Here is a 24,187-nt window from a genome sequence, read left to right as displayed (position 1 = left end):
CGAGTAAATTGTCCATTGCCCACCCAGTAGTATTTTACCTACAAAACAGTGGGCACCATTATAAAAATTACCATATAACTAGTAGTATGGTGTATCTCTAAATCAACTTGCTTTTTGAAGTAGTGTTATTTAGTTACAACTTAATAATAAATAAATAATTAGAGAATAAAGGTATTGTTTTTAGCCCTGAGTGCATCTATCGTCTCATATAACACGGGCGACATCATTATTTTAAGTAAAACAACGAGGCGAAGCCGAGTTGTTTTACGCCAAAAATAATGATGTCGCCCGTGTTATATGAGACGATAGATGCACGACAGCGGCTAAAAACAATACCTTTATTCTCATTCTTAAACACTTCAATTCAAATAAAAATATTATACAAGTTTTAATCAAATTAAATCCTACATTTTGCAAGGAATTACCTAGGGCTTAAAATCGATCAGTCCTGTTGTTGCTGTGCGCCTCCGATTGGTCCATATAGCGAGTACGCGTATCGCGTCGACGCACACGCGCTGACCCGTGTGATATCGTGTCATATCACACGGGTAAAGCTGGGTAAGAACCAATAGGATTGCAGGAACGTTCTCAAGTGTTTAAGAATAATAGATATCACACATTACACAATGGTGTATTGTTTAATAGATTTGAAATATTATTTAATTCTTTATCCGTATATAAGTCTTTGAGGATGGAAACAAATTATTATTATTATCAATCTACACTTTAAATGTTGAACATTGTCTGTTATTGTTATTTTGTTTATTACTTTGTACACCTTTTGTTTTACTTTGATTCTAACTGGGAATATTGTGGCACAGTATTTGTGGAATATTGGGATATATTTTTTAAATTAAATATTAATATAAGAATGAATATTTTAATTATAGTTGAAAATACGTCAACATTGTTCAGGGTTAGCCATATAGTAAAGTCATTCACCGGCTTACCGAAAAATACAACATAATAAGGTAAAGATGCCACTTACAAATACCACTCAAAACCAGAAACGTTGTCAAAAACCTTTAAAAGCGCGTAAATTTGGGATACATATACCCGACATGGGCTGAAGATAAATACTAGTGCGGACTTTATTAAAGAAGGAATACTGGAAAATATTTGTAATCATAAACATATAGTAGTAATGATGATCAAATACTGGTTTGTCAATACTTTATATTTTAGAAATATGGCTTTGTTCCCAATTTTCTAATAACGCAAAACATAATTTTTACTGTGCATGGTAGAATCTTCGTAATGAAGAGATGGATTTTTTTTTTTTTTTTTTTACAAAATTAAAAATGAATATCTTCAATATGAAAGGTCAAAAATTTCAATTGATCGTCGGATTATCGTCCCAGCTGCATACACTTTAAGACCATATCATTAGATTGATAAAGTTTACTTCGAGGACTGTTAAATATCAAAAATAAAAAAATATCAAATTTTAATAATTTGTCATAAAATTTGTATTATATCGCGAATTTCAAAAAATAAAAATTATTTGATATCAGAAGGACAGTCCTCATATTCAGAGTGCAATTCGATATGTCTGATGTGCTCTTATGTACCACAATAAATACTGTCCAAACGTTCATACCCCATCCCTTAATGACCATGTTATCAAAATTTGTTTCAATGACAAAAACCTCTGTAGCTTTCATGTTGGATGATAATCCTGTATAGACTTCACAAATTTTAGGTACTGCATATTAAGCATGCATGCAAATTAATATTTCATTGGAGACCACAAAAAAGGTCATCTGATAATCTATCAAAGTAAATGATTCCATTTTACTTAGCATATTTTTTTTTGATGATCCATTGTCGATGCAATGTACAGCTGTTCTGTCAATTTATGCAATGTTGCAGTCCAATAGTGATATTAAGAGAAGATGTCACAAACACTATAACTATTAATCGTTTTGTGACCAACAATATTGCATATCAAAACACAGGCTACTATTGCAGAGAGATGCCAAAGTAAATGATTCCATTTTACTTAGCATAATTATGATGCATTTTTTAATGATTCATTGTCGATGCCATAAACAGCTGCTATGCCAATTTATGCAATGTTGCACTCCAACCGTGATATTAAGAGAAGATGTCACAAACACTATAACTATTCATCACTAAGGAAACAATATTAAATATTAAAACACAGACTACTAAATGATTCCATGATGTATTTTTTAATGATTCATTGTCGATGCAATGAACAGCTGCTCTGTCAATTTATGCAATGTTGCATTCCAACAGCGACATTCGCCGTAGAAGTAGTGATGTAACAGGAGTAGTGATGTAGTAAATTACCATAGCGACAGATAAATACAATTTTGAATGTATCGCCGACACTAAAAGTGCGCTGCGTCGTAGGTCCTTCCTCGATTGAGCGAATGGCCTTAATATTCTCGAATGTTGGCAGATGAAAAAATTTCATAACATATTGCGAGTATGAGTGCTTGAAGCATACGACTTCAAGTTAATCACGATATAGGGCTAAAAGTATATGATTCAAAACTAATTACATGAACAATTACTTAATTGTAAGGAAAAACTACCTGAAAAAAGGTCAAAATTTAGGGAAAATTACAAAAGGTCTATCATACCTTGAGGATATAAAAAGAGCCACCAAAGGTCCATTTTGGGCGGGGTGTTGGGGGTAAAGTCCACTTTTTACATCGAAGTCGATTTTTCGCAAAACAGGTCTAAATTTCGAAAATCCAAACACTGCCATAAATTAGACATGCTCACCCAGTAAATTCATTTGAGGGTAACATATCAATTTGTAAGCGCTCTTTAGCAAAGTCAAATAGTTCATTGAATTTACAACCGTATGACAAAACAGGCGAAAATAGTAACTTTTGAGGCTAGTATAAAAAATGCACAATATAAGTGTGCTCTTTCATTTAATGACATAAAATTTGAAGAAAAAAAAATTTATAAGGAACCCTTGAGATTTTGACTTTTAAACCTACATTTTGGTCAAAATATGTGCTTGGATAGGTAGTTTTCAACAGATTTACCACATTCGCCTTGCTATAAACATTGGATTGCGTTATCTGTTGACCTATAATGGGGAAACGTGTTTTTAGAGGGAAGTGTTTATAGCTTTCGTTCGATATAAAAATTTCCTGATTGGATGAAGGGAACACTTGAGGTTTTGAGAAAAACCAATCACAGAGGTCTATTTAACATCTAGAAGCTTACACAGCTCTTATGATGCTATGCACTCAACCGTGCAGTGTAATGAAAGACTGCTAGCTTGGACGAAATTGTGTACTCAGGTGTATCGAGGTGGAAACTGTGCATCGATGGTTTATAATAGAATCGTTTTTGTAGTCAAACCTTTTCATATGAAATATTAAATTGCCCATCCAGGAAATTAACCTTATTTACCTCCATGTCAGGTCGAGTACACCCAGCCACCCCTCTTATGAGCAGCCAAGTATTCGGTAATTCGAAAAACTTAGTTCTCAAACGTAAACTTAGTTTTCAAACATAACCTTAGTTTTTAAAACATAAACGTTAATAGTTTTTCAAAAATAAATATAGTTTTTCAAACATTAACTTAGTTTTTCAAAAATTAAATTTAGCTTTATCAAAAACCTCGTGTCTTACACTAATAAACTCTGACTGAAAAAGTAGATTTTTATATCACAGATGAACTTAGTTTTCTTGCATGTTTTGATCAACCTAATTTTCAACTGATAAAGTAAGTTTTCAATTTATAAAACTAAGTTTTAAACAACATCCCCCTCCTCTACCCTCGAAGTTGGACGGTCTACCCTACCCTCTGGTAGGATGGTAGGGTAAACAAGAAATGTCTTTAAAAAGACAACGCCATGGATGCAGAGCACAAAGGATGATCCGACAATTACATGGAGTCGTTTGCCGGTTTGCATGAGCGTTTTACGGCAACAGAAAACAATCTGGAAGGGGATGGATAACATCTAGCCCTCTCGCTAGGCTAGGGGTTTAAAAGCCATACTGACTTTTTGAGCTTTAAATTTGGTAAAGTAAAAGCCAAACATTAACATTTAACGAAAGTAGTTGACAGTGGTAAAGTGAGCTTTTCGCGTGTTGTTTTAAACATATCGAATAAAAATAGTTGCACATTGTCCACAAATTGTAAAGTGAGCAAGTACATAATGTGAGATCTTATTTCAATAATTTCAATTTTTCAATTAAAAAAAATGTCATTAGGTATTTTTGAATCCAGCTGTATTGACAAAACTGAAGCTCCATTCAAATACGTGTACCTAATTTCTCTACTTAATTAAAGAAATTACAGATTCGTCTTTAATACAGCTCTTTCAGCTTATGTTAGCATATTTTAATATGACACCACAGATCCCCCTGACAGATCCTGTGAACAAAGGTGCCAAAAATCCAAATTTTGATAATTTTTACGGCCCCCCCCGGATGAGCAAATCACTGAATAGGCCTTTAAATAAATAAAATATGTATATAAGCAACCCAATATTTGACAACAGTTTGGTATGTAGACCCTTACCCTATAATATCTTTTAAATGTGCCCTACCGCATGTACCTTAATAGAAGGTCTGCTGATATGTTCCTTTTGTGGGAATTATATATTTTCTCATTTCGATCAGTCTCTTATTGCTTACGGCACCAAGTCCTACCTTGACCATGGAACGTACGTAGCTTAATTGTCTTATAAATAATAAATCTATATATGTCATTAGCTGTGTCTGCATGGTCTGTGTCCATTTATTTCGATGCTTCCGCTGACCACATTACCTGTGGATAAAGTATACACTGGTAGCTGATCTGGTTATATCCAGTTAGCTTTGGTTTCTCTTTTTAATTATATTTATTATACTCTAGTACAATATAGAAACCCATGGTAGAAACATACGTTGTTTTGAGGAAGCTTGATAAATTCGACTTTTATTGGCTATTGGCTTTTGCCTGAATCGCCTAATTCTAGCTTCATTGAATGACCTTGAACAAGACCTTTGCTTTGAATGATCAGGCCAAAACAATTTTTGTTTGTCTTAAAAAAAAAAAAAAAATTCTTAATAATCTTATTATTTTCGATTTGGAGTATCCTAGGCCATGCACCTGGCGCTAAATGCTAGGATCATTCTTGGTTGACTGAAACCCCCTCCTATTCAAAAAACAAACAAAAAATATAAAATTTCAAATAAATTGGATTTGTATTCATTTTCCATGATGAGACATGAACAGACATTGACCCAAAGGAAACCGTGTTCACATTGAGCATGTTGAGAGATCTTTGTCTCCGATACGGCTAAACCTCCACCCGGTACCCATGAAGGCCGGAGGGAATAAAAAAATCTGCCCGCTCACACCTCCTCTTTCAAAGCTGTGGAGGACAAACAAACAATTATTTTTTGGCCCATTTGGCCATAATGTCGTGAATATTATAATAATGCCTATCGCCTGATTCTAGCTTCATTGAATGACCTTGATCACTGCCCATGCCGTTAGTATAATCACAGATGCTATAATTATGTCTATTTTCATTGATGCATTACATAGAGCCTATTCCTCATTGATAGTAGAGAGGCCATGTCGGTCTTTCTGCTTTATTTAAGATTCAGTTTTGTGCAAAGAATTTGGACAAAACTTCTTATGGTGTTAAAATGCATCTACACACTCTGATCTTTTAATTTTACCCGGCTGTCATTTCTGAAAAGTGACGTGAGCTGAGATATTTGGGTTGAAAAATGCAGTTCATGCTGAAATGGTCTATGGTTTTCTGGAGGTCATAGGTCAAAAACTATGGGTCATAGTTAAAGTCATAATGTACGATGATCTTATAATATGAATTTGGTTAATTTTTTTCAAACCTGATTTGTTGGCATATTTGTAATGTTTACACATGTCACAACTTGCACCTAAATGGAATCAGCCAAATTTGTTGTGTTTGTAGGTAAACAGAGCAAAGTTCGACATAAAGTCATAATTCAAGAAATTATGACTTTATGTCCGCCCATAGAACTGCGTGTTAAACGGCCAAAATAACAAGCAGTGTTTCTTTCACGTTACCTCGTTATTTCAGCTCAAAATGGACAGAAACCATTCCTGATCATTATTACTAGTATTATTTCAGCATTTTGAGTATATAATGACAAATTTAAAATTTGAAGGAAATCGTACATTATAAGCCTTTAACTTTACTTTAATTCAAACATCCAACTCTTCTCTTAAAAAAACACCAAAAAACAAAGCGTAAAAATGGAAAAAAAATATTAAAAAATCATGAAAAAAACAACAACACGTTTTAACTCAAATTTCGCTTCAATATGGTATGATGGAATATTTTTGTTCACAGATATAAAATATTCATATGCATTCTATCATTCAGAGCAAAAACTGAGATTGCAGTCATTTTTTTTCTTTTGAAGGTATGACTACTTTCCGACATGTTTGGGTAAATATTGGGAAAAAAAGTCACATATTTTGCAAATCTTAGTTCACGTCACATTTCAGAATTGACAGCCTGGTTAAACAGATGGAGGAGACTCTAACGATTAATTCTAACCCGGCTGTCACCTTTGTCCAAAATTGTAGCACGGGGCCCTATGTAGCCACAAAGTGGTTGACTTGCTTCTATTTTTTTGCGCATTTTGGCGGCTTTTTGCATTTTCAGCTCTGCGCTCGGTGTTATTAACATTAAAATGATTGTTCACGTGATTTGTGGACTTTTTTGTGACACCTAAAAAAATCAAAAAGCTGGTCGCGTCGATCTACGCGGCAAACTGATTTCACATAACTACTCGCGTGAGTTAGAGAGATAAATCTTTGTAAAGTGAATGACAAACATAAAATCACAGGTGACGATACTGTCATCAAGGTCATAAAATCAGTAACTGATAAAAATATACATGCTATTCTGGATATTGACTAACAGATGTCTTTTTCCGCAGTAAAGAATACCTAGTAATGCATTCATAATGCCGCATTATGTGCAGACACAGATATTTAGGTGGTCACAACATGTAAAGACTTCATCACATATGTATAATCTACCATAAAACCCAAGGCCTTGATGCTTTTACGAATCGCGAATGCCGCGTAATCGCCTAGAATTATTTCATCAGTACAACATTGCGGCCTCGGGATAAAGGACATGAAATTTCTTAATCCAATCTCAACTGCTAAAGAGGATTTTTTTTAGTTTTTCCATTTATTTAACAATGTCGTAAATATCACGAAACTAGGGGTCGGAATATTAATGCTTTACATTTTCGTAGCTTATTTTGTAAACAAGCTCTGACGTTATTGTTTAGAGAAGGAAGCTGTATTTTAAAGGTCAAATGGAATGCGCTGAATCGTAACATAGAAACATTCAAACGATTTACAGACTAGCGCACGAGATACAATTAAAGCCATATTGTAACATTTCCATAAAAATAGATTAGTATTTGAATTTCCATAAAATGTTAGCTTTTACTGTCAGATATGTCTCTTTTTAATTTTGAGCCTAACAACTGTGGTAAAGCAAAGAAAACTCAAATTTACTACCAGCGCCGATGTCGCCAATGCGTTTCACTCCGTCGGTCGTGCTACGACACGGCCCTTTGAAATGTGTAAGTGTGTCCACACGCCATGTACGATTGTACGTACTGTATTATGAACATCGTGTACGCGATCGACTAATATTTCCATCGTAATAATTAAACGACGGTTCCTGCACTTTATTCAAAATCTCAGATTTTGACAAAACTACAGCATCTATTCTAAAGTCTTGTTTGAAGGGTATGTTAATTTAATAAAGTACATTACAATCGCGTAAAAAAACCCCAGAATTTTGAAAAATATGGAGGGCGTCCTCCTCGGCAAATGTTACAATATGGCTTTAATGATAGGAACACAACGTTTCACAGTATTTTTTGTGGGACCGGAGAGCACATCAGGCACACCAAATTGCATATTGAATACGAAGAATGTCCTTCTGATATTAAATCATTTTAGCGCGGTCCCCACGCAATTGTTGAATTGAGAGAGAGTGTCATACTGTATCCTTGGCCCCAGGCGCCACAACCTGTCACACACGTCCCCTCACCCCTACATACACTCACAAACCGCAAGATTGATAAATTTCAGTTGTTTTCCAAACCATTGTTCACAACATTCTTTTGGATCGTAGACTTTACAAAATGGGTCTAATAATTAAATTGCCACACAAAGGGATGAAAAAAAAAATACATTAGCGAACACAAAACTATCGTGACACAATTCAGTAATTATGGAGATGTAATTCATAAGGGGTGGTGCAATAATTATGTGTACCCGGGGGGTGAATTCTCAAAATGGTCTGCCAAAATCGCTTGCCCCCCCTTTGGCCGTGCCAAAAATATTTGCCCCCCCTTTCGACGTGCCAAAAACCTTTGCCCCCCTTTTGATGTGCCAAACCCCCCCCTTACACATGCGAGATTTTGGGGAACCCGAATTTAAAACCTTAAATTGTCTTAACATATAATGCGAGCGCAGCGAGCAGGAAATTTTGCATATTTGAACGTGTTCGTAACATTTTCCTACGCCTTTTAGGGCGTAATATAGAAACGGTGCCCAAAATATCTGTGCCAAAATTGCTTGCCCCCCCCTCGTGACCTGCCAAAATCGCTTGACCCCCCTTTCGACCTGCCAAAAAATGCTTGCCCCCCTTTTGGCTTGCCAAAAAATCTTTGCCCCCCTATAATTCACCCCCCGGGGTACACATAATTATTGCACCACCCCTAAGGCATATTGAGATATGTAGGAAGTTAATTCATTCCGGAGTAATTAAGATAATTAATTAGGTGCAGATACGATTTTCTTGCACGAGAAACTGACCTTTTAATGGATCCAAGAAAGTCGTATTCTGCCGCATACGACTCTCTTGCATTTAACAGGAAATCAGATATCGTCACCCTAATACGATAAATTGCCTAATGACTACGTTTTAAAGTCATTTCTTGTTGTTGTAATTTTGAGAACAAAGTACAAAACGTGGTTCAACCATGCATCAGTTACGCAATCACACTAATTTATATCATTACCATTTGTTCTTGTGCAAAGATTGGTGAATTACTGCATGCTTGTAGCATATTTTGTACTTTGTTCTCAAAATTACAAAAAATGACGTAGGCAATTAGCGTAGTAGGCTGATAATATGCAGATACGCCATTTGCTTTCTGTAATAATATAGATATTTGTTTTAAACGTTTTGTATTCGCCTAAATAATGTTTTTCAAGATTATACGTAATATACAAAGGATACAGATACGACTTTCTTGCAATCACGAAAGTGTAGAATGCAAAAAGGTCGTATCTGCGCATACGAGTGTCTTCCATTTAGTGGGAAATTAGATAAGATATGGAGATACGACCCCTAAATGAACTAAATGTATTAATTTCTCCTTAATTATTTTGTTTTAAGAATATCAGTACAATTTATAGTGGATGTAAAATTAGCACTTTCATCTTGCACAATTTGAATTTTTCTTTAAATTAATTAACATTTCTACCGTTCAAAAAAACACCATTTGAAACACAAATATCTGATATGTCTCTCCTGCATATAATGAAAATGCAGATAGGTCCCCAATGTTCGCGTTCGGTCTTCACGTGTATTTATAAGCTATATTATATTACATAAAGAGTCGGTTTTGCCACATCGCGTGTTCTATCATCTTGTACTGTGGTAGTATCACTCAGGCTGCAGCAATGTATGATCATTCTGTCAATTCACTGAACACATAAGCTATTGTGGTTTGCTGTCTTTAGTTTACATCATCAGGACACTGTGAAGATGCCTCCTCGCATGAACAACCTGATAAAATTAACAGAAATGAAAGGTTACTATATCATGCTAAAAAATAACGTTTATAGTTATTAACACCACTTTACATTATAATCACTATAATAACTGAAAAGAGTGAATTTGATTTACCTTTGTCGTGAATTCTCCAGAATTCTCTTCGAATCTCGTCAAGTAATGCATCATTACATTGTAAGATGTCAATAAGTGCTCCAGGCCATCTGCCATCTTTACACTTTTGTAGTCGATCCATGATCCATCTCACTGCCCTTGTCTCTCCATCAGATGATTTCCTGGCAGTGAATTCACGTTTGTACATCTGGAGGAAGTCTGGCATATGGGTGGATAAGGTTCGGATGATTGCTTCAGAGGCTATCTCACGAAGCATTACCATCTTCAGATCAACAACCTTTTCCCAGATGTACATGTGCTGAAGATCGACTGTGGATCAAAGCCAATGAAACTTAGCCAAAGTGGTTGGCAGATTGCCATTTCATGACACCACCAAAGTTCACCTGAATGATTTTCAGTAGATTCTATAAATCATTAATTTGCAGTTATGGATCGATCAGGGCACCTCAAATCGTTCCATGGGTGATAGGAATTTTTCTGTGATATGTCTTTTTTAAGGCTTTGGAACACCCTCCTTCCCATCAGTTACGCTCGTTCTCTTGCCACTTTGAAAACCAAATAATTAAAACCACACCTGTTTCCAAATGAGTGTTCATTTTCTTTTGCTTATGTATTGTATGTATTTTTCTGGGGCAGTATTTTGTATTGCGCCTTGATTCTTTTGAAAAAGCGCCTTACAATTAAAATATATGTGTATACACAATACCATATTCAAGTACTTTAAATTTCCGGCATTCAAGCCAACGAACATGTTTGAATATTTTGAACTTTTTTAAAAGTAGGTAGCTTAATAGTATTTAACGAAAATTAAACTAGCGAATGAAATGAAAATAAAGATAACTAATGAAAGTTTTGTCCAATGTGTAAAATATGTTTCTGTTGAACATGATGAAGCGAGTGCTTCGATCACATAATTCGTATTCTCGGTCTATCGTTTTAGGAAGAGTATTTTGCCATTATTTAAATACTGGGAATTTTAGTAAAGAAATGGAATGCTGAAGCTTTGACCTACCTGCAATTTCATCTGCCGATTTCTGAGGCTTTTGAGGAACTTTCGGTTGTTGGACTGAGAGAAAGAATACATATAGTATAAAATACTTCAGTAAATACTATAAACTTCATCAGGTACAATTGATTTGTCAGAAAACAACCCGTGTATATAAAAAAAAATACTAACCGTCTTAAAAAATTTATGGAGAAACGTGTTGCCGCTTTTAGTTCACTTACTATATAACATTAATATATATTATTAATATATTAAAAAGTACCTATTTCCTCAGTCGCTGGTTGGTCCTCTTGTAGTTTTAAATAATCTTGGTATTCTTCATACAAGTACTGCATATAGTCATAATGCTTCTGTGCCTGAAGAGCTTGCATTAGATGCTGAGGCCAAAAGGTACCCATAAGACCGAGTCTATCAAGAAAGTATTCGGCCCCAGCATGCTGGCCGTGGTTGATGAACTGTTGACGTATTTGATCCTTATCGAGTCTTGAGATATCCAAAAAGTGATCGAGGGTGTCTTCGGTGATGATGTTGATCAGTGTTTCTCTCACTTTCGGAACACTCAGTATCGCCTTGAAACTGGCAAGCATCTGGAATTTCTCTATAGATTTACATAAAAAGCATATAAGAAGACTAAAAAGAAAAAAACAAAACAGCAAAGAACATTTTGCAACATATTTTTTGCAATATACAGGTATATTATTATTAAACCCTGTTAAATTTACATATTTATAACAATATACTATACTAACGTTTTACAGGCATGTTGTAAGGCATGAGTTCTTCTGTCTTGAACTTTACTACTTCCTGTTTCCTTTGTACAATTCCACGATCTTGTTTTGTATAGACAGTATGCGATGGAATGAGTGCCCTTGACGTAATTAGATCTAATGGATAAAGAAAAATCAATACATATATGAATATTATAACATTATATCGATAACATTTTTTCCTACATCAAATCCATTTGAAAAAAAAAATCTATGATCTGAACAATTTACACATTAATTGAGAAAAGACGATTTTATCCTTACTTTGATACCTACCGGTCGCACTCTGTTGTTCTGATGCGTTCTGAGCCGGAATGGACGCAAACCATTTCTCTTGCAGGAGTTTGTCCCGTGCATCGGTAACCATCGGTACCAATGAGGGCGCTTCTTGTTGGAGTCCAGCTAGAAACCCCTTACACCAGTCTGGTTTCTTTAACTGCATGAGCTTAAACAAGAGCAGATCTACAGCTTTCCGTCGCCCTTCAAGTTTCTCTTTAGTCTCGATTTCGTCTTCATCATCCTCAGATAACTGAGACTCTTCACCCACCAAGTATAGAAGCAGTTGACTTGCTTTGATAGTGCGCTTTAGGTCTTGGTGGGTGCGTTTCAAAACTGCACGCCAGAGAAGGGTCAAATCAGGAACACCTAAAGAATGAATGTTAATAATAAATTTACAAATTGCTTTTAGTTTTCCTTTATAGATTAGTAGTATTGTTATGTCTAAAGTTAAGTGCAAAATATAGCCAAAATCGCCTGAAGATCCAGAACTGATTCACGTGTCTCAGTTCCGTTGTAAACATTTATAGGCGGGAAAACAATTCATATCTGATACACCATAAACCGTAAAATATGAATACACAAACTGTGAATTGCGTCTAAAATCGCCCACTTAGCTCATTGAACTTCAGAATTTCTTTCCGTCAGCCAAACTTTGTTTTTTAATCCCTTCATGTTTTCTGCTGCTCTTTGATTTTCCATGGTTTATTCTTTGTTTTACACCAGTTGTAAGGTTCCTGCTATATTTTAAAGTGTAATGGTCCTTCTCATACGTGGAAACAACACTATATAAAAGCTGTCTTGCTGTGTTTGTGTTATGTTATGTGGACATTCCTTACCAAAATCATATGATGGGTCATGATGTGTCACCTGCAGAAAAAAGAAATACATATCATTTTATTTCAAAGGTGAGCTTTTACATACTGAATGTCTCAAAAATTGAGTTTGATTATTATTATCATATAGTCACGTGTCACCGTATCTCAAGTTATAAACTTCTCATACAAACTGGGGGTTCGTGGATTTAAGTTGTCAGTGAATAAAGTTGGTTGTGCATCAATATGGTGTCACAGAGTTAAATTCATAGCCCAAATCAGGAAATACCTACTTGATGTCCTTTATCAATCAGCACCGACTCGATTCTCTTTGCTAAATCATCGTTGCCAATGATGCCTGGATGTTTTAGTACCGTCATCACCTCTTGAATTGCCAGCTTGTGTCCATTACGTCTACGAGTAGCACATACCTCCTAAAATACACAGAAGATTGTCATTACGACACAGAAACAAATCCACAAGCCTTAGGAGCCACATGGTTTTATTATATATTCACCTGATCAAGTATTTAATTTCATAACACCGTGTTTATACCAATTAGTTAGAAGTACTCACTCTAAGTATTTCGTCAGTAATCGATCGATCCTTAGTCGTTGAACAAAATCGAACAAGACGAAGAAACTTGTCTTCAGGAATGCCAAATATTTGTGCGAGCATCCGGTGATCGTTTCCTAATGGATGGGTCTTATCAAGTACTGCACATATCTGTTGTTGGAGCTCGAGTGGTAACCACTCCCAGCCACTAAGTCCGCCGAGTTCAGTGATAAACATCATATCGACACCCTTAAAATTAAACAAGCGTAAGTGTAAAATCGATTGTGTTTGGAAAGCAATAGACAAATTCAAACTTTGATTTAAAAACGAATGATATAGTTCGAGTCAAGAAAACAGATTATTTCGCTCAACAAAGAACAAACATGATAACATTATTCAACTTACTTGGCAAATGACATCGACCATGTTGTCAGCATGAGTCTGTCGTGAATGATACACCGTACCGTTTCCTTCTTCAGCCTTGTGCAAATCATCTGGCTCATAGTACAGAACATTCTCTAGATTGCCCTCAGTTTTCAATGACTTGGGGCTAAGGAACTTCCACGCGACAACTGTTCCTGGTGAACACTGACGAAGATACAGCTTTATGGATCGCTGCAACCTGAGATAAGGATCCTAAATGTTACTTTTTGAAATCGATTACCTCTTTACGTAATTCGTATTTTGAATCTTATTGTTCACACGTGAGTAAATATGTGCCTTTATTATGAGCTATTAAGATATTTTTTAAATCGGGATTTATATTTTTGATGTAAGCAACATTTGTTACATACGATTGTAGCTGAGAATGAGCTTCAGGTCTCTCCTGCCGATTCTTGCATATAACTGCAACATTTATGGCTCTCCCCATGTCCGTCTTCTGAACCATTCCTTCAACTGTAGAAATGAACTTGACGGCGGAATTTGAGTAGTTGGCTTTCCCTTGCGCTTCAGGATAACACTCTAGCATATGAAGATGGATGTGCGGGAAGAAATCTGGTGAGAACATGTCTGTCTCATCAACGCACTCGACGCGAATACCATAAAGCTGCACGTTGTCGCTCTTCTCTATCAGGATAAGTGGCAAAGATGGTGGTAGTTTGGATGGAATTAAAAAGCTCCCATTATTGGTGGTAAAGAGAATCTTGAGGTGTTCCAGAAGCAACACAGTAAGCTCAAAGTCAAGCCCTTCGCCAGTTACCAGGAATTCCCGTAATTCGTCTTCGCTGTACAGCGGTTTGTCTGGTAGTTTCTGGAACTGTGCTGGAAACTCATCACCCGCTAACACTTTAGCGATGACGTTGGAGCAAAGCCATTGGGTGTTCATAATGATCATAGCCTCGCAAGCATCATCACTCTCATCGTTTGCTACGTAAATCTGTGTGGAAGTAAGTTTGCTTTCATCAGCGATACACAACTACCAAGACTTCTGATCATGTAATGTGTTCATTAAACGAGGCGTATACCGTACGTTCGTTTGCTAATTCAACATGTGGCAACCACTCCTGAGTTCTAGAAGCTCTGATTAGTTTCTTGTCACTCTTTTATTTTTATGTAAGAGGGAATAAATATGTTATACTAAGTAACCTAAAGCAAGTTATACTAACAGCAAAATAGCCAAAAATGTGGTTAATGTGGTTTACCTCTCCCATATCAGACTTCTGATCATGTAATGTGTTCATTAAACGAGGCGTATACCGTACGTTCGTTTGCTAATTCAACATAATGTGGCAACCACCCCTGAGTACTAAAAGCTCTGATTAGTTTCTTGTCACTCTTTTTTTTTATGTATGAGGGATGATAAATATGTTATACTAAGTAACCTAAAGCAAGTTATACTATTAACAGACTAAAGAAAGAGACCTAAAGCAAAATAAAGCCAAAGAAAATGTGGTTAATGTGGTTTACCTCTCCCATATCATGAAGGTATGCAGCAGCAGTTCGTACGGTGTTTTCTTCAATCAGACTTTCAATATCTCGGACTTGTTTTCCTGCGATCTCCTTTACTCTCTCAAAGAAAAACGACCACGGTAGAACAGGATAACTAGGCATGTACCAACGACGGCTTTGATCCAATATGTTTTGGCAGATCAGTGGTAGCATTCGGGTTCCCTGTGGGCGAGGACAATTGTCGTGATATTATACAAAATATTCCAGCGTAAGGAAGGAAAGAATGGGTGTTTAACCGTATTATATCAGGTTCGGGTGCCTTCCTCAGCTCTCTTGACAAATCTGTTTATTTAATATTGTTAGGTAGTTTTGGGTTTAAAACAAATCAGAACAACATGTACAGTAATAAATCGTAAACCTACCAAGATATCAACTGCCATCTGCTTGAGAATGTCCTTTAGTATTTCATAACCTTGTTCAGTAGCATTGCAAGCATTGACAGTGATCACAGAGTCAACAATGTCAAGAGATTCCTGAAATAGTCGTCTCATTTTGGTTTGGTTCAGTTGGGCTACCCGGTATCCTGGAAAATAATCATTACGTAGAACATTATTCTAAGTTGGCAATATTAGACAAGTGTATGCGGCTTTAATTAACTTGCCCTCCGCTTAAAATCACACTCACCGGGGATAATTTACATTTTCTTTTATTTTGTGGTGAATTCGATTACGATACCTTATTGTTGTTTTCATACAAAAATTGTTACTAGAAGTTGGATGACAGTATCGTGACTGTATGCTTTGGGTGGGAAAATGGGTTCTGGGTAGTCCTTATTAGCCACTGAAGTGTAAATGAACCTTTATTTTGGCCTACCCACTCTAATTGGCATCTAACGTCATTTTCACGATATCTGCGCACGAAGCAAACAAAAGGACAAAAGCCTTTTTACTATGGCCACAAAATAACCATATTTGCGTCGATATTATAGCATTTGTCGATTAAAGCTCTTAACCTACCCGTTTTCTTGTCTTCAACCTGGTCCATATGAGAAGCAACTATGATAACCTTTGGTTTGGTTGGTTGAGTTGTCGAATGTCCAGATTTCAAAAAGCACAGCCAATAATGGAGCTTGATAAGTCAAACGAGGGTGACACATCACATATTGGATTTTAAAAAGTTTACATATAATATAATCTTTATTTAATCATGTAAAGAACATTATAAGATTTACATAATTATTCGTTACTTTTAGATTAAATTTTTTTTAAATTTTGATATTACATGTACCTTTAGATACATTTGTTGAAACATCAGTTTCAGGATTTTCAAAACTCAAAGCATTTATAGTTTACATTAACGGACTTACGTCTTGCATATGTAGTTTCTTGATGAGATTATACATGACGATAAATATGGAATTTTCTGCGCCAAGAAACATAGCGTGTGATATATGGTATTCCACGTGGCCAGCAAGATCCCAAATTCTAAAGGTGCCAACACCCTTGATTGTGCTTTTACTGATATCAATGCCTGCGGTTGGGTTGTATGGAAGCTCTTGGAGATGATTGCCTGATTCTAATTCGGTTTCTTGGAGGTCCTAAAAAGAATGTACACTTTTATCACATGTTCAGATAAACATAGACAGTAAATAATGTTATAAGAATGCGGCATGTATTGTACATTGATAATGTATAAAAGCATAGATCTATAGATAAAGACCCTTCGCCACACACGTACTGACATCAAAAATTGTCACACTGCTTACAATTTTATATCAAATGTTATCAATTTTATTTCTAAATAAAGAAATGGAGCTCAGACAAACTGGCATTATAATAAAGGAGAAAAAAAATCAGAACCTATCGGATTCGAACCAGCGTGCACTAACGATTACATGTCGTTCAGCTCACCACCACACGCCACAACAGCTCATGGCAGATCTGCCGGCACATTGAACAAGTAATGATTTTATTCTCTCGTAAATGTCTCACGGCCAATGTAAATTAATTATAAATAGAGAGGGCGGCCTATCTGCTGTGTCCTGGCAGAACTACGGTGTACCATCTCCGCCAATTTCCTTTTTTAATTTCCCTTTTTTTAATTTCCTTTTTTAATTTCCCTTTTTTTTGAATTTCACTTTTTTTTTAATTTCCCTTTTTTTGAATTTCCCCTTTTTTTTTTAATTTCCCCTTTTTTTTTTAATTTCCCCTTTTTTTTTTTTTTTCCCCTTTTTTTTTTTTTTTTCCTTTTTTTTTTTTTAATTTTCCCTTTTTTTTTTAATTTCCTTTTTCCTTTTTTTTTTTTTTTTTTCCCCTTTTTTTTTTTAATTTCACCTTTTTTTTTTGAATTTCCCTTTTTTTTTTTTTTTTTTTCCCTTTTTTAATTTCCCAAGTAAAATCAAATTTGACAGAGGCGGGTATTGCTCGCGGGATTTGCTTGAAACACCCATACGATTTTGCTTAAATTGATATTAATTTTTTTAAATAATTTACTTTAAGTTTTACATGTTCCCCTCATATCAAGGATTCCACCCACCAAGTTTGAGCCCGATCGGACAAAGTTTGAAATTTGACCCCCTCCGTAATGACCTTTGACCTCGCTTGACCTCAATTTTATTTCGGGCATATATTCCCCTCGTATCAAGAATTCCACCCACCAAATTTGAGCTCGATCGGACAAAGTTTAAAATTTGACCCCTCCGTTATGACCTTTGACCTTGGTTGACTTAGATTTTATTTCGCGCATTATATTCCCCCTTGTATCAAGGATGCCACCCACCAAATTTGGGCCCGATCGGACAAAGTTTTTTTCTTTTAATTTCCCCTTTTTTTTAATTTCCCCTTTTTTTTTTCCCCTTTTTTTTTTAATTTCCCCGATATTTTTTTTGATGTTCGTATAATGTTGCAGCTAGTGTATTCATGTTAGTATACCGCGGGGAGCATTAGCCTTAGTCAAGGCTTCGTCCGTACTTTATATTTGAACACAGCTGTCCAACATGGATAGCGCTCGCATAGCTTTCTATTTTTGTTTATATCTTGGCCTATTATAGTGAAGACAAAAATTAAATCCAAACCTAGTAAAACAATCCGAATCCAATAGAGTGATCACGAGGCTAAGGCCTAATTTGAATTAGATTAGAATAATAATTGTTAATAATATATTAAATATTTAGACCCTCCCACTGTATAAGTCTTTATTCGGCCTATAGCTAAAGCCACGATTTCTCCGTGTTCATGGTGTTACAAAATCTAAAATCCGTGTTGCAAATTAATTGGACGATTCCGTGATTTTCCGTGTCCACTGTAAAGCACTAGGCCTATGAGCTCCTATGGCCAGAATCTTGGATCGCAGGCCTAAAATTAATGCTAGAATTGATTGTTTAATGGTTGATTACTGCTAAATAATCACTTTTCTATGTTTTATTTTGCAAATCAACACAAAAGTTAGACATTTTATACAGTTTTTCACTATTTGGTGGCATTTTCAAATTTCCCTGAGCAAACCCCGACATAACATGAGTTTTTAACATCTTTTTAAACATAGTTACATTTTTAGCAGTTCTAAAATATATAGACAGTTCATTCCATAGACGTGGAGCTGCAATTTCAAATGACTCATGTGCTCTTATTTTGTAGAAGTTGCATGTTTCCAGATCGAAGAGTACGAGTGGGACCCGGGGAGTGGGAACATAATTTGAAAGAAGTTCAGATAAATATGACGGAGCAATAGGCCTATCATTATTACATTTATATACAATCAACATAAGTTAAACAACAATTCATTGGAACACAGGAAACCAATGCAGTTCCTTACCAGTGTGTTATTAGTTTGTGAGAAAAATGCAAAAATAGTCACATAGGCCTAATAGTCATAAAATAGCTCTATTAAATAGTACGAATATGCCGTCCCTTTACATGGCAATTTTAATGGCAATTTTAAAACATTTGGCATGTGCAAAGAAGGGGGGGGGCGAAGATTTTTTTTTGCAGGCCCAGAAGGGAAGCAAGCCATTTTTTGGCACGCCTTGGGAAAATTACACCCCCCCCCTCACGGGCCGGGATAACCACTGCGATTTATATACTAGTATTCTTACGGTTTTCCCGTGACTTGAAATAAGTCTACGGCCCTAGCACACAGGCTCCGGCACAGGCTATATCAGTGGATACACGTGGTCTGACCACTGACATCTACACAGTGGGTCTCTCCATATACTATATCCATGGTCTGTCACACGTAAAGACTACAGTGCGTAAAGACCAGCATACGCAGCGGGAAGCGAGCAAATTCTTGGACAACCACTGAGTACTGAGTATGTGCCTCGGCCAAGATTCTGCTTTGTGAGAAATTAAAAGGGGGAATTAAAAAAAAAAAAGAGGGGGAAAAAAAAAAATAAAAAAAAGAGAAATAAAAAAAAAAAGGGGGAAAAAAAAAGGGAAATTAAAAAAAGGGGAAATTAAAAAAAGGGGAAATTAAAAAAAGGGGAAATTAAAAAAGGAAATTAAATAAAAAGGGGAAATTAAAAAAAGGGAAATTAAAAAAAAGGGGGAATTAAAAAGGAAATTGGCGGAGATGGTACACCGTACAGAACATCAGTCAATATGAGACATTATATTATTATCCGCCATGAGCTGTTGTGGCGTGTGGTGGTCAACATGATACACAATCATTAATAATGGATCCTGTATAGATAACAAAACATTTATGAGGGTATACTTTTGTGAGGGAGTTCTTTAAAGTTGTCTTTCCAGCAGTAGGTGCTCCACAAATGAACAATTTGACGATCTGGACGGGAGTGGAACCGGTTTGCATCAGGTCTTTGTACTTCGCTCTCTGCAAAGAGAGTAACAAAATAAAACAGAAATATACTTTATAAGTCTTTTTCGGCAAAGTAACAAATGTATCTCTGCCACTGAATGGTACTCGATTTTACGTCATGATAAAAATGTGACAATATTTTTAACACAAAGATTATATAAATGATCAATCTTCATTAAACCTGAATCAGGACCACTTCACCCTACCCACCGCATGAGGGTGGGAGCATAATAACTAAAACATCATTAACATTTACACATGTCCAAGTTTCATCGGCTCTTTTCTCTTGCAATATAGATATGCATTTTTATATTTTAATACGCGCAATTTAAATATTTTAATACTGAAAAGTCGTCACAAACGTGGTGTAATTTGACATTTTGTAATACTGATTATTTATTTGTAATGCTGATATAACCATCGCAGCATTTCAAATGAAATTTCTGCAGAACAAGTTATTATTTTTGACGAATGACAAAAAAAAAATTGACAAATTAATATTCACAAAACTTGTAAAAGTTATAAAAACAAATCGTCATTACAAAATGGAAAATATATCAATCAAGAACATAATTTGTAAGTCAGAAATCCGGAGCAATAATAATAGCATTGCAAATTAATATTCAGCATCACAAATTGACTGATTCTTTGTTCATTTGCATAAATTGAAAATCTATTTTTTTTATATGTCAAATTAGACCACGTTTTGACAAATTAATACATTATGAGAATCTGAAGGTAATTTTCCAATTTACACGTATACTGGTTTCATATAAACTACAACAGAAAGGTTATTCTTAATGTTAAATAAGTGTACACCTGGTCTTTATTCAAAAGTTGCGTTTTCCTTACCTACCTGGGTTTACACGCAACTCTGTCCATTCAATTTGCTGTTTGACAGTGGTATAGAAATAAAATTATTGAATTACCTGTATAGCTTTGTGAAAAGTGTCTTCCTGTATGGCTGTGTAAACTGAATGAAAGACATTGCCAGAATTCGGAAGTGTGAACATCGGGTTTTCGCCATTCTGAATTATGGGAAGCATGAAGCATAATATGTACATTACAGAAAATAAATAAATGACACTATGTGCCCGCAGAGTTTGACAATCCCGAATTTGTCCAAAACCAATTTCCAATAAGAGTATGATTACGAAACTTAAAATAGAATATTTCCTCTAAGTTTAACTGGAGCACCCCGGGGGAAGCACCTGTAGCTGTGAGAGCACCAGCAGCATGATAGCGATACTGTTTGACCATTGATGACTCTCTTTGAATTTTGACATGTGCTTCTCATCCCGGGCTCCTCGTATTCCGTTTTTTTTTGTATAGTGGGTGAGCCCGGGGGGTGGTGGTTAGAGATACAACGTTATGGGCTGCACAAAATTAATTTCACAATTGTGTTCTTGTATTTAGGGGCTGTGCAATAATTATGAGCCCTGGGGCAAGATATTTTTGGCGAGCCGAGGGGGGAGGGGAGCAATTTTTGGCAAGCCGAGAGGGGCAAGTGATTTTTGGCACATATTCTTGGGGCGCCTTTTAAATAAAACGCTCTAAAAAGGCGCAGGAAAATATGTAAATTTTTCTGCTCGCGGAGACCATTAAAGGTTTGCAAATTGGGATCCCAAAAAATTGGCATGTGCAAGGGGGGGGGGGCAAGATTTTTGGTGGGCGAGAGGGCGAGCCGTTTGGAAATTTTACCCCCGGCTCATAATTATTGCACAGCCCCTTAAAACCATACCAATGTATGATGATTTAGAAAAATGTAGATGTGTATAATGTTATTACTGAAAAGGTCAAGTGTCACATTTTTGGCTCTCTGGGGATCAAAAATATCAAAGTGCTCCAATATCTGATATGGGCAAATTGCGGCAAAAGAGGCGCGTAGATTGAAGTCATCTTACAATGCCTTAGTGGGGATATAATACTCCTTTTGCTCTTTTATGTTGTTTGGACCTAACAATCGTAAGTATGAAATATATAAAAAAATGTCGCTCGTAGCCCGCCTGTGAATGTGGGTAATTGTTTGTTACCCTGTCAAAAAATTTATTATTATTTTTTACACATGTACCATATTCTGTGCTGATACATTAGCGCCATTTTCAATCAGGTAGATGCACAGATCAATGGCGTCTCTACGTCTCGCTGCAAAGTGAAGTGCCGTATCTCCATGCTGGCAAATAGAAAAGTAAATGAGTGCATGTTTTATAATGAATTATACATTTTGATTTCCCTACAAAGAAATGACGGTGCAAAATTATAAGGAGATTTTGGGACACGTGACACTATGCACCACGTTTCCTTTAATGTTCTTCACAATCCATCATTATTGCTGATCTTATTTTCATTTGCCCCTTAACCAAGTATAAAGCATTTCAAGACTGAGAGATAAGCGCAAACGAGATTAATAAGTTACATTCATATCCTCCGCGTATCAAACTAAAAGTATGTCGTCCCAATCAACTTGCTCGTTATATGATATACGCACCCCAATAGATGTTAAAAATTGCGCATTGGTAATTTGGAGGGCATTGTGAAAGTCTAAACATTTTGCCTTCGTGTTTGAACCGAGGGGCGTACCTCTAAACATAATATCATGTATACAGGAATTTCTATTTCTATCTTACTAACAAGTACTGTATCATGTAAGAATACTTCAAACGTACATGATTTTTAATTTTCACTTCGTCACATGTTTGTTTGGAGTATTTATAGTGGGCATGTTAACGATGCTACAAAATAAAATATACCATCCATATAATATTTTGAATATCTGTTTCACGAACTACAACATCTTAGGAGAAGTGCAATGTAATTTTTGGCCGCAGCCATCTCCTTCAACAATTAGTCATTGGTAAATTGAAACCTGATTTTTATATTTTGAGAATTATCAATTTTGAATTACAATACACAGATCCGTGAATAAAACTAACCTCTGTTACTGGATATCCTTAGTTGTTGCGGGTTGAAAAAAATTCATAATGTTAAACAATAAATGTTAATCAATACAATAAACAAAAACAAACTTTGATTATGTAAAATAAAAATATATGAATAAAACTAACCCCTTCAACTGCATTTACATCGGCATTATATTTCAAAAGAATCTCACATGTATCAGTGTGACCTTTGCGAGCTGCCCAATGGAGGGCAGTATGTCCATCCTGATGATAGGAGAGATCAGAAATGCTACACAAAGTCAAATAATGTTGCAAGAACATTAAGATTAATAATTAATACCAAGGTGACCATTATCAGCTACCAAATGGAGCGTCCATCCGGATGAAAGGAGAAGAGAATCGTTTCATTTAGTACTTAATTACCACCCCCGTCACACACACACACACACACACACTCTAAATTTCAAGGATTTAAGATAAATCCCAAGGGACTGTGATTAGGGACCAATCAAGTGCTAGATTTAAAATTAAATTTTTAAGATTTAAAATTAAATCTTTAAGATTTAAAATTCAAATCTATAAGATTAATTTTAAACCTAAAATTGATTGGTCCCTAACTACAGTCTTAAGGATTTATTTTTAAATCCTTGTAATCTAGAGTGCACCATTAAAATTGGTCATTGTTTGATTTGAAAAGATGATTCATAATTTTGCCCAAATTCAATACACACAAAAACTGAATTAGGTTATCTGTGTAAGTTAATGACTGAAAAGACAATTTATGTTTGCAGACAAGTAACAAGAATAGAACGCGGTGATGTATTTAGAGAATAAACGATAGGAATTTTTGTTTTTACTATCCTCTACCGTGTAATAGACGACAGGCAGGTCCAATATTTTTATCGTATTGGATACCGGTGCAGTCACTTAAATATTATTTTAATAACTGTAAATTACTTTTTAAGCAAAAACAAAGTTACCGTCATAAAAACATGTAATTATAAATTAACGAAACTTGTTGACAACATCACGTATTCTGTTGCGAGTATAGCTAGTCTACGCACTAGTCTACGCATACAACGCGATACACACTCGCAACTCTACAAGCGTGTTACGCGTTATCAACTCTCATGATGACGTGGGGTCGTCTACGGCCTGATAGACGGCACCCAAAATCATGCGATTGTCCTTTATGTGTCTACGAACTAGATCACTCCCACTGACTAAGAAA

The 24,187-nt window shown here is 35.7% G+C and overlaps 1 protein-coding gene across 1 annotated transcript; it reads right to left on the bottom strand.

Moving 5' to 3' along the window:
- Window positions 1–9,226: 9,226 nt before the first annotated feature.
- On the bottom strand, window positions 9,227–23,282 carry LOC140159246 (uncharacterized). Its single transcript, XM_072182655.1, has 19 exons — window positions 23,122–23,282; window positions 22,128–22,229; window positions 20,986–21,084; window positions 19,955–20,071; window positions 16,608–16,838; window positions 16,258–16,369; window positions 15,664–15,824; window positions 15,260–15,463; window positions 14,146–14,729; window positions 13,757–13,973; window positions 13,373–13,600; window positions 13,090–13,230; window positions 12,821–12,851; window positions 11,982–12,350; window positions 11,688–11,822; window positions 11,201–11,536; window positions 10,945–10,998; window positions 9,933–10,241; window positions 9,227–9,812 (listed from the first exon to the last, which is right to left on the bottom strand). Exons 1-19 carry the CDS (start codon window positions 23,275–23,277, stop codon window positions 9,763–9,765), a joined length of 3,636 nt encoding a protein of 1,211 aa, XP_072038756.1. The 5' UTR covers window positions 23,278–23,282; the 3' UTR covers window positions 9,227–9,762.
- Between the last annotated feature and the right edge of the window lie 905 nt (window positions 23,283–24,187).

The sequence above is a fragment of the Amphiura filiformis genome, chromosome 8, assembly GCF_039555335.1.
Source record: "Amphiura filiformis chromosome 8, Afil_fr2py, whole genome shotgun sequence".
NCBI lineage: Eukaryota > Metazoa > Echinodermata > Ophiuroidea > Amphilepidida > Amphiuridae > Amphiura > Amphiura filiformis.
The sequence above is the reverse complement of the archived record's forward strand: the minus strand, read 5'-3'. Positions and strand labels throughout refer to the sequence as shown.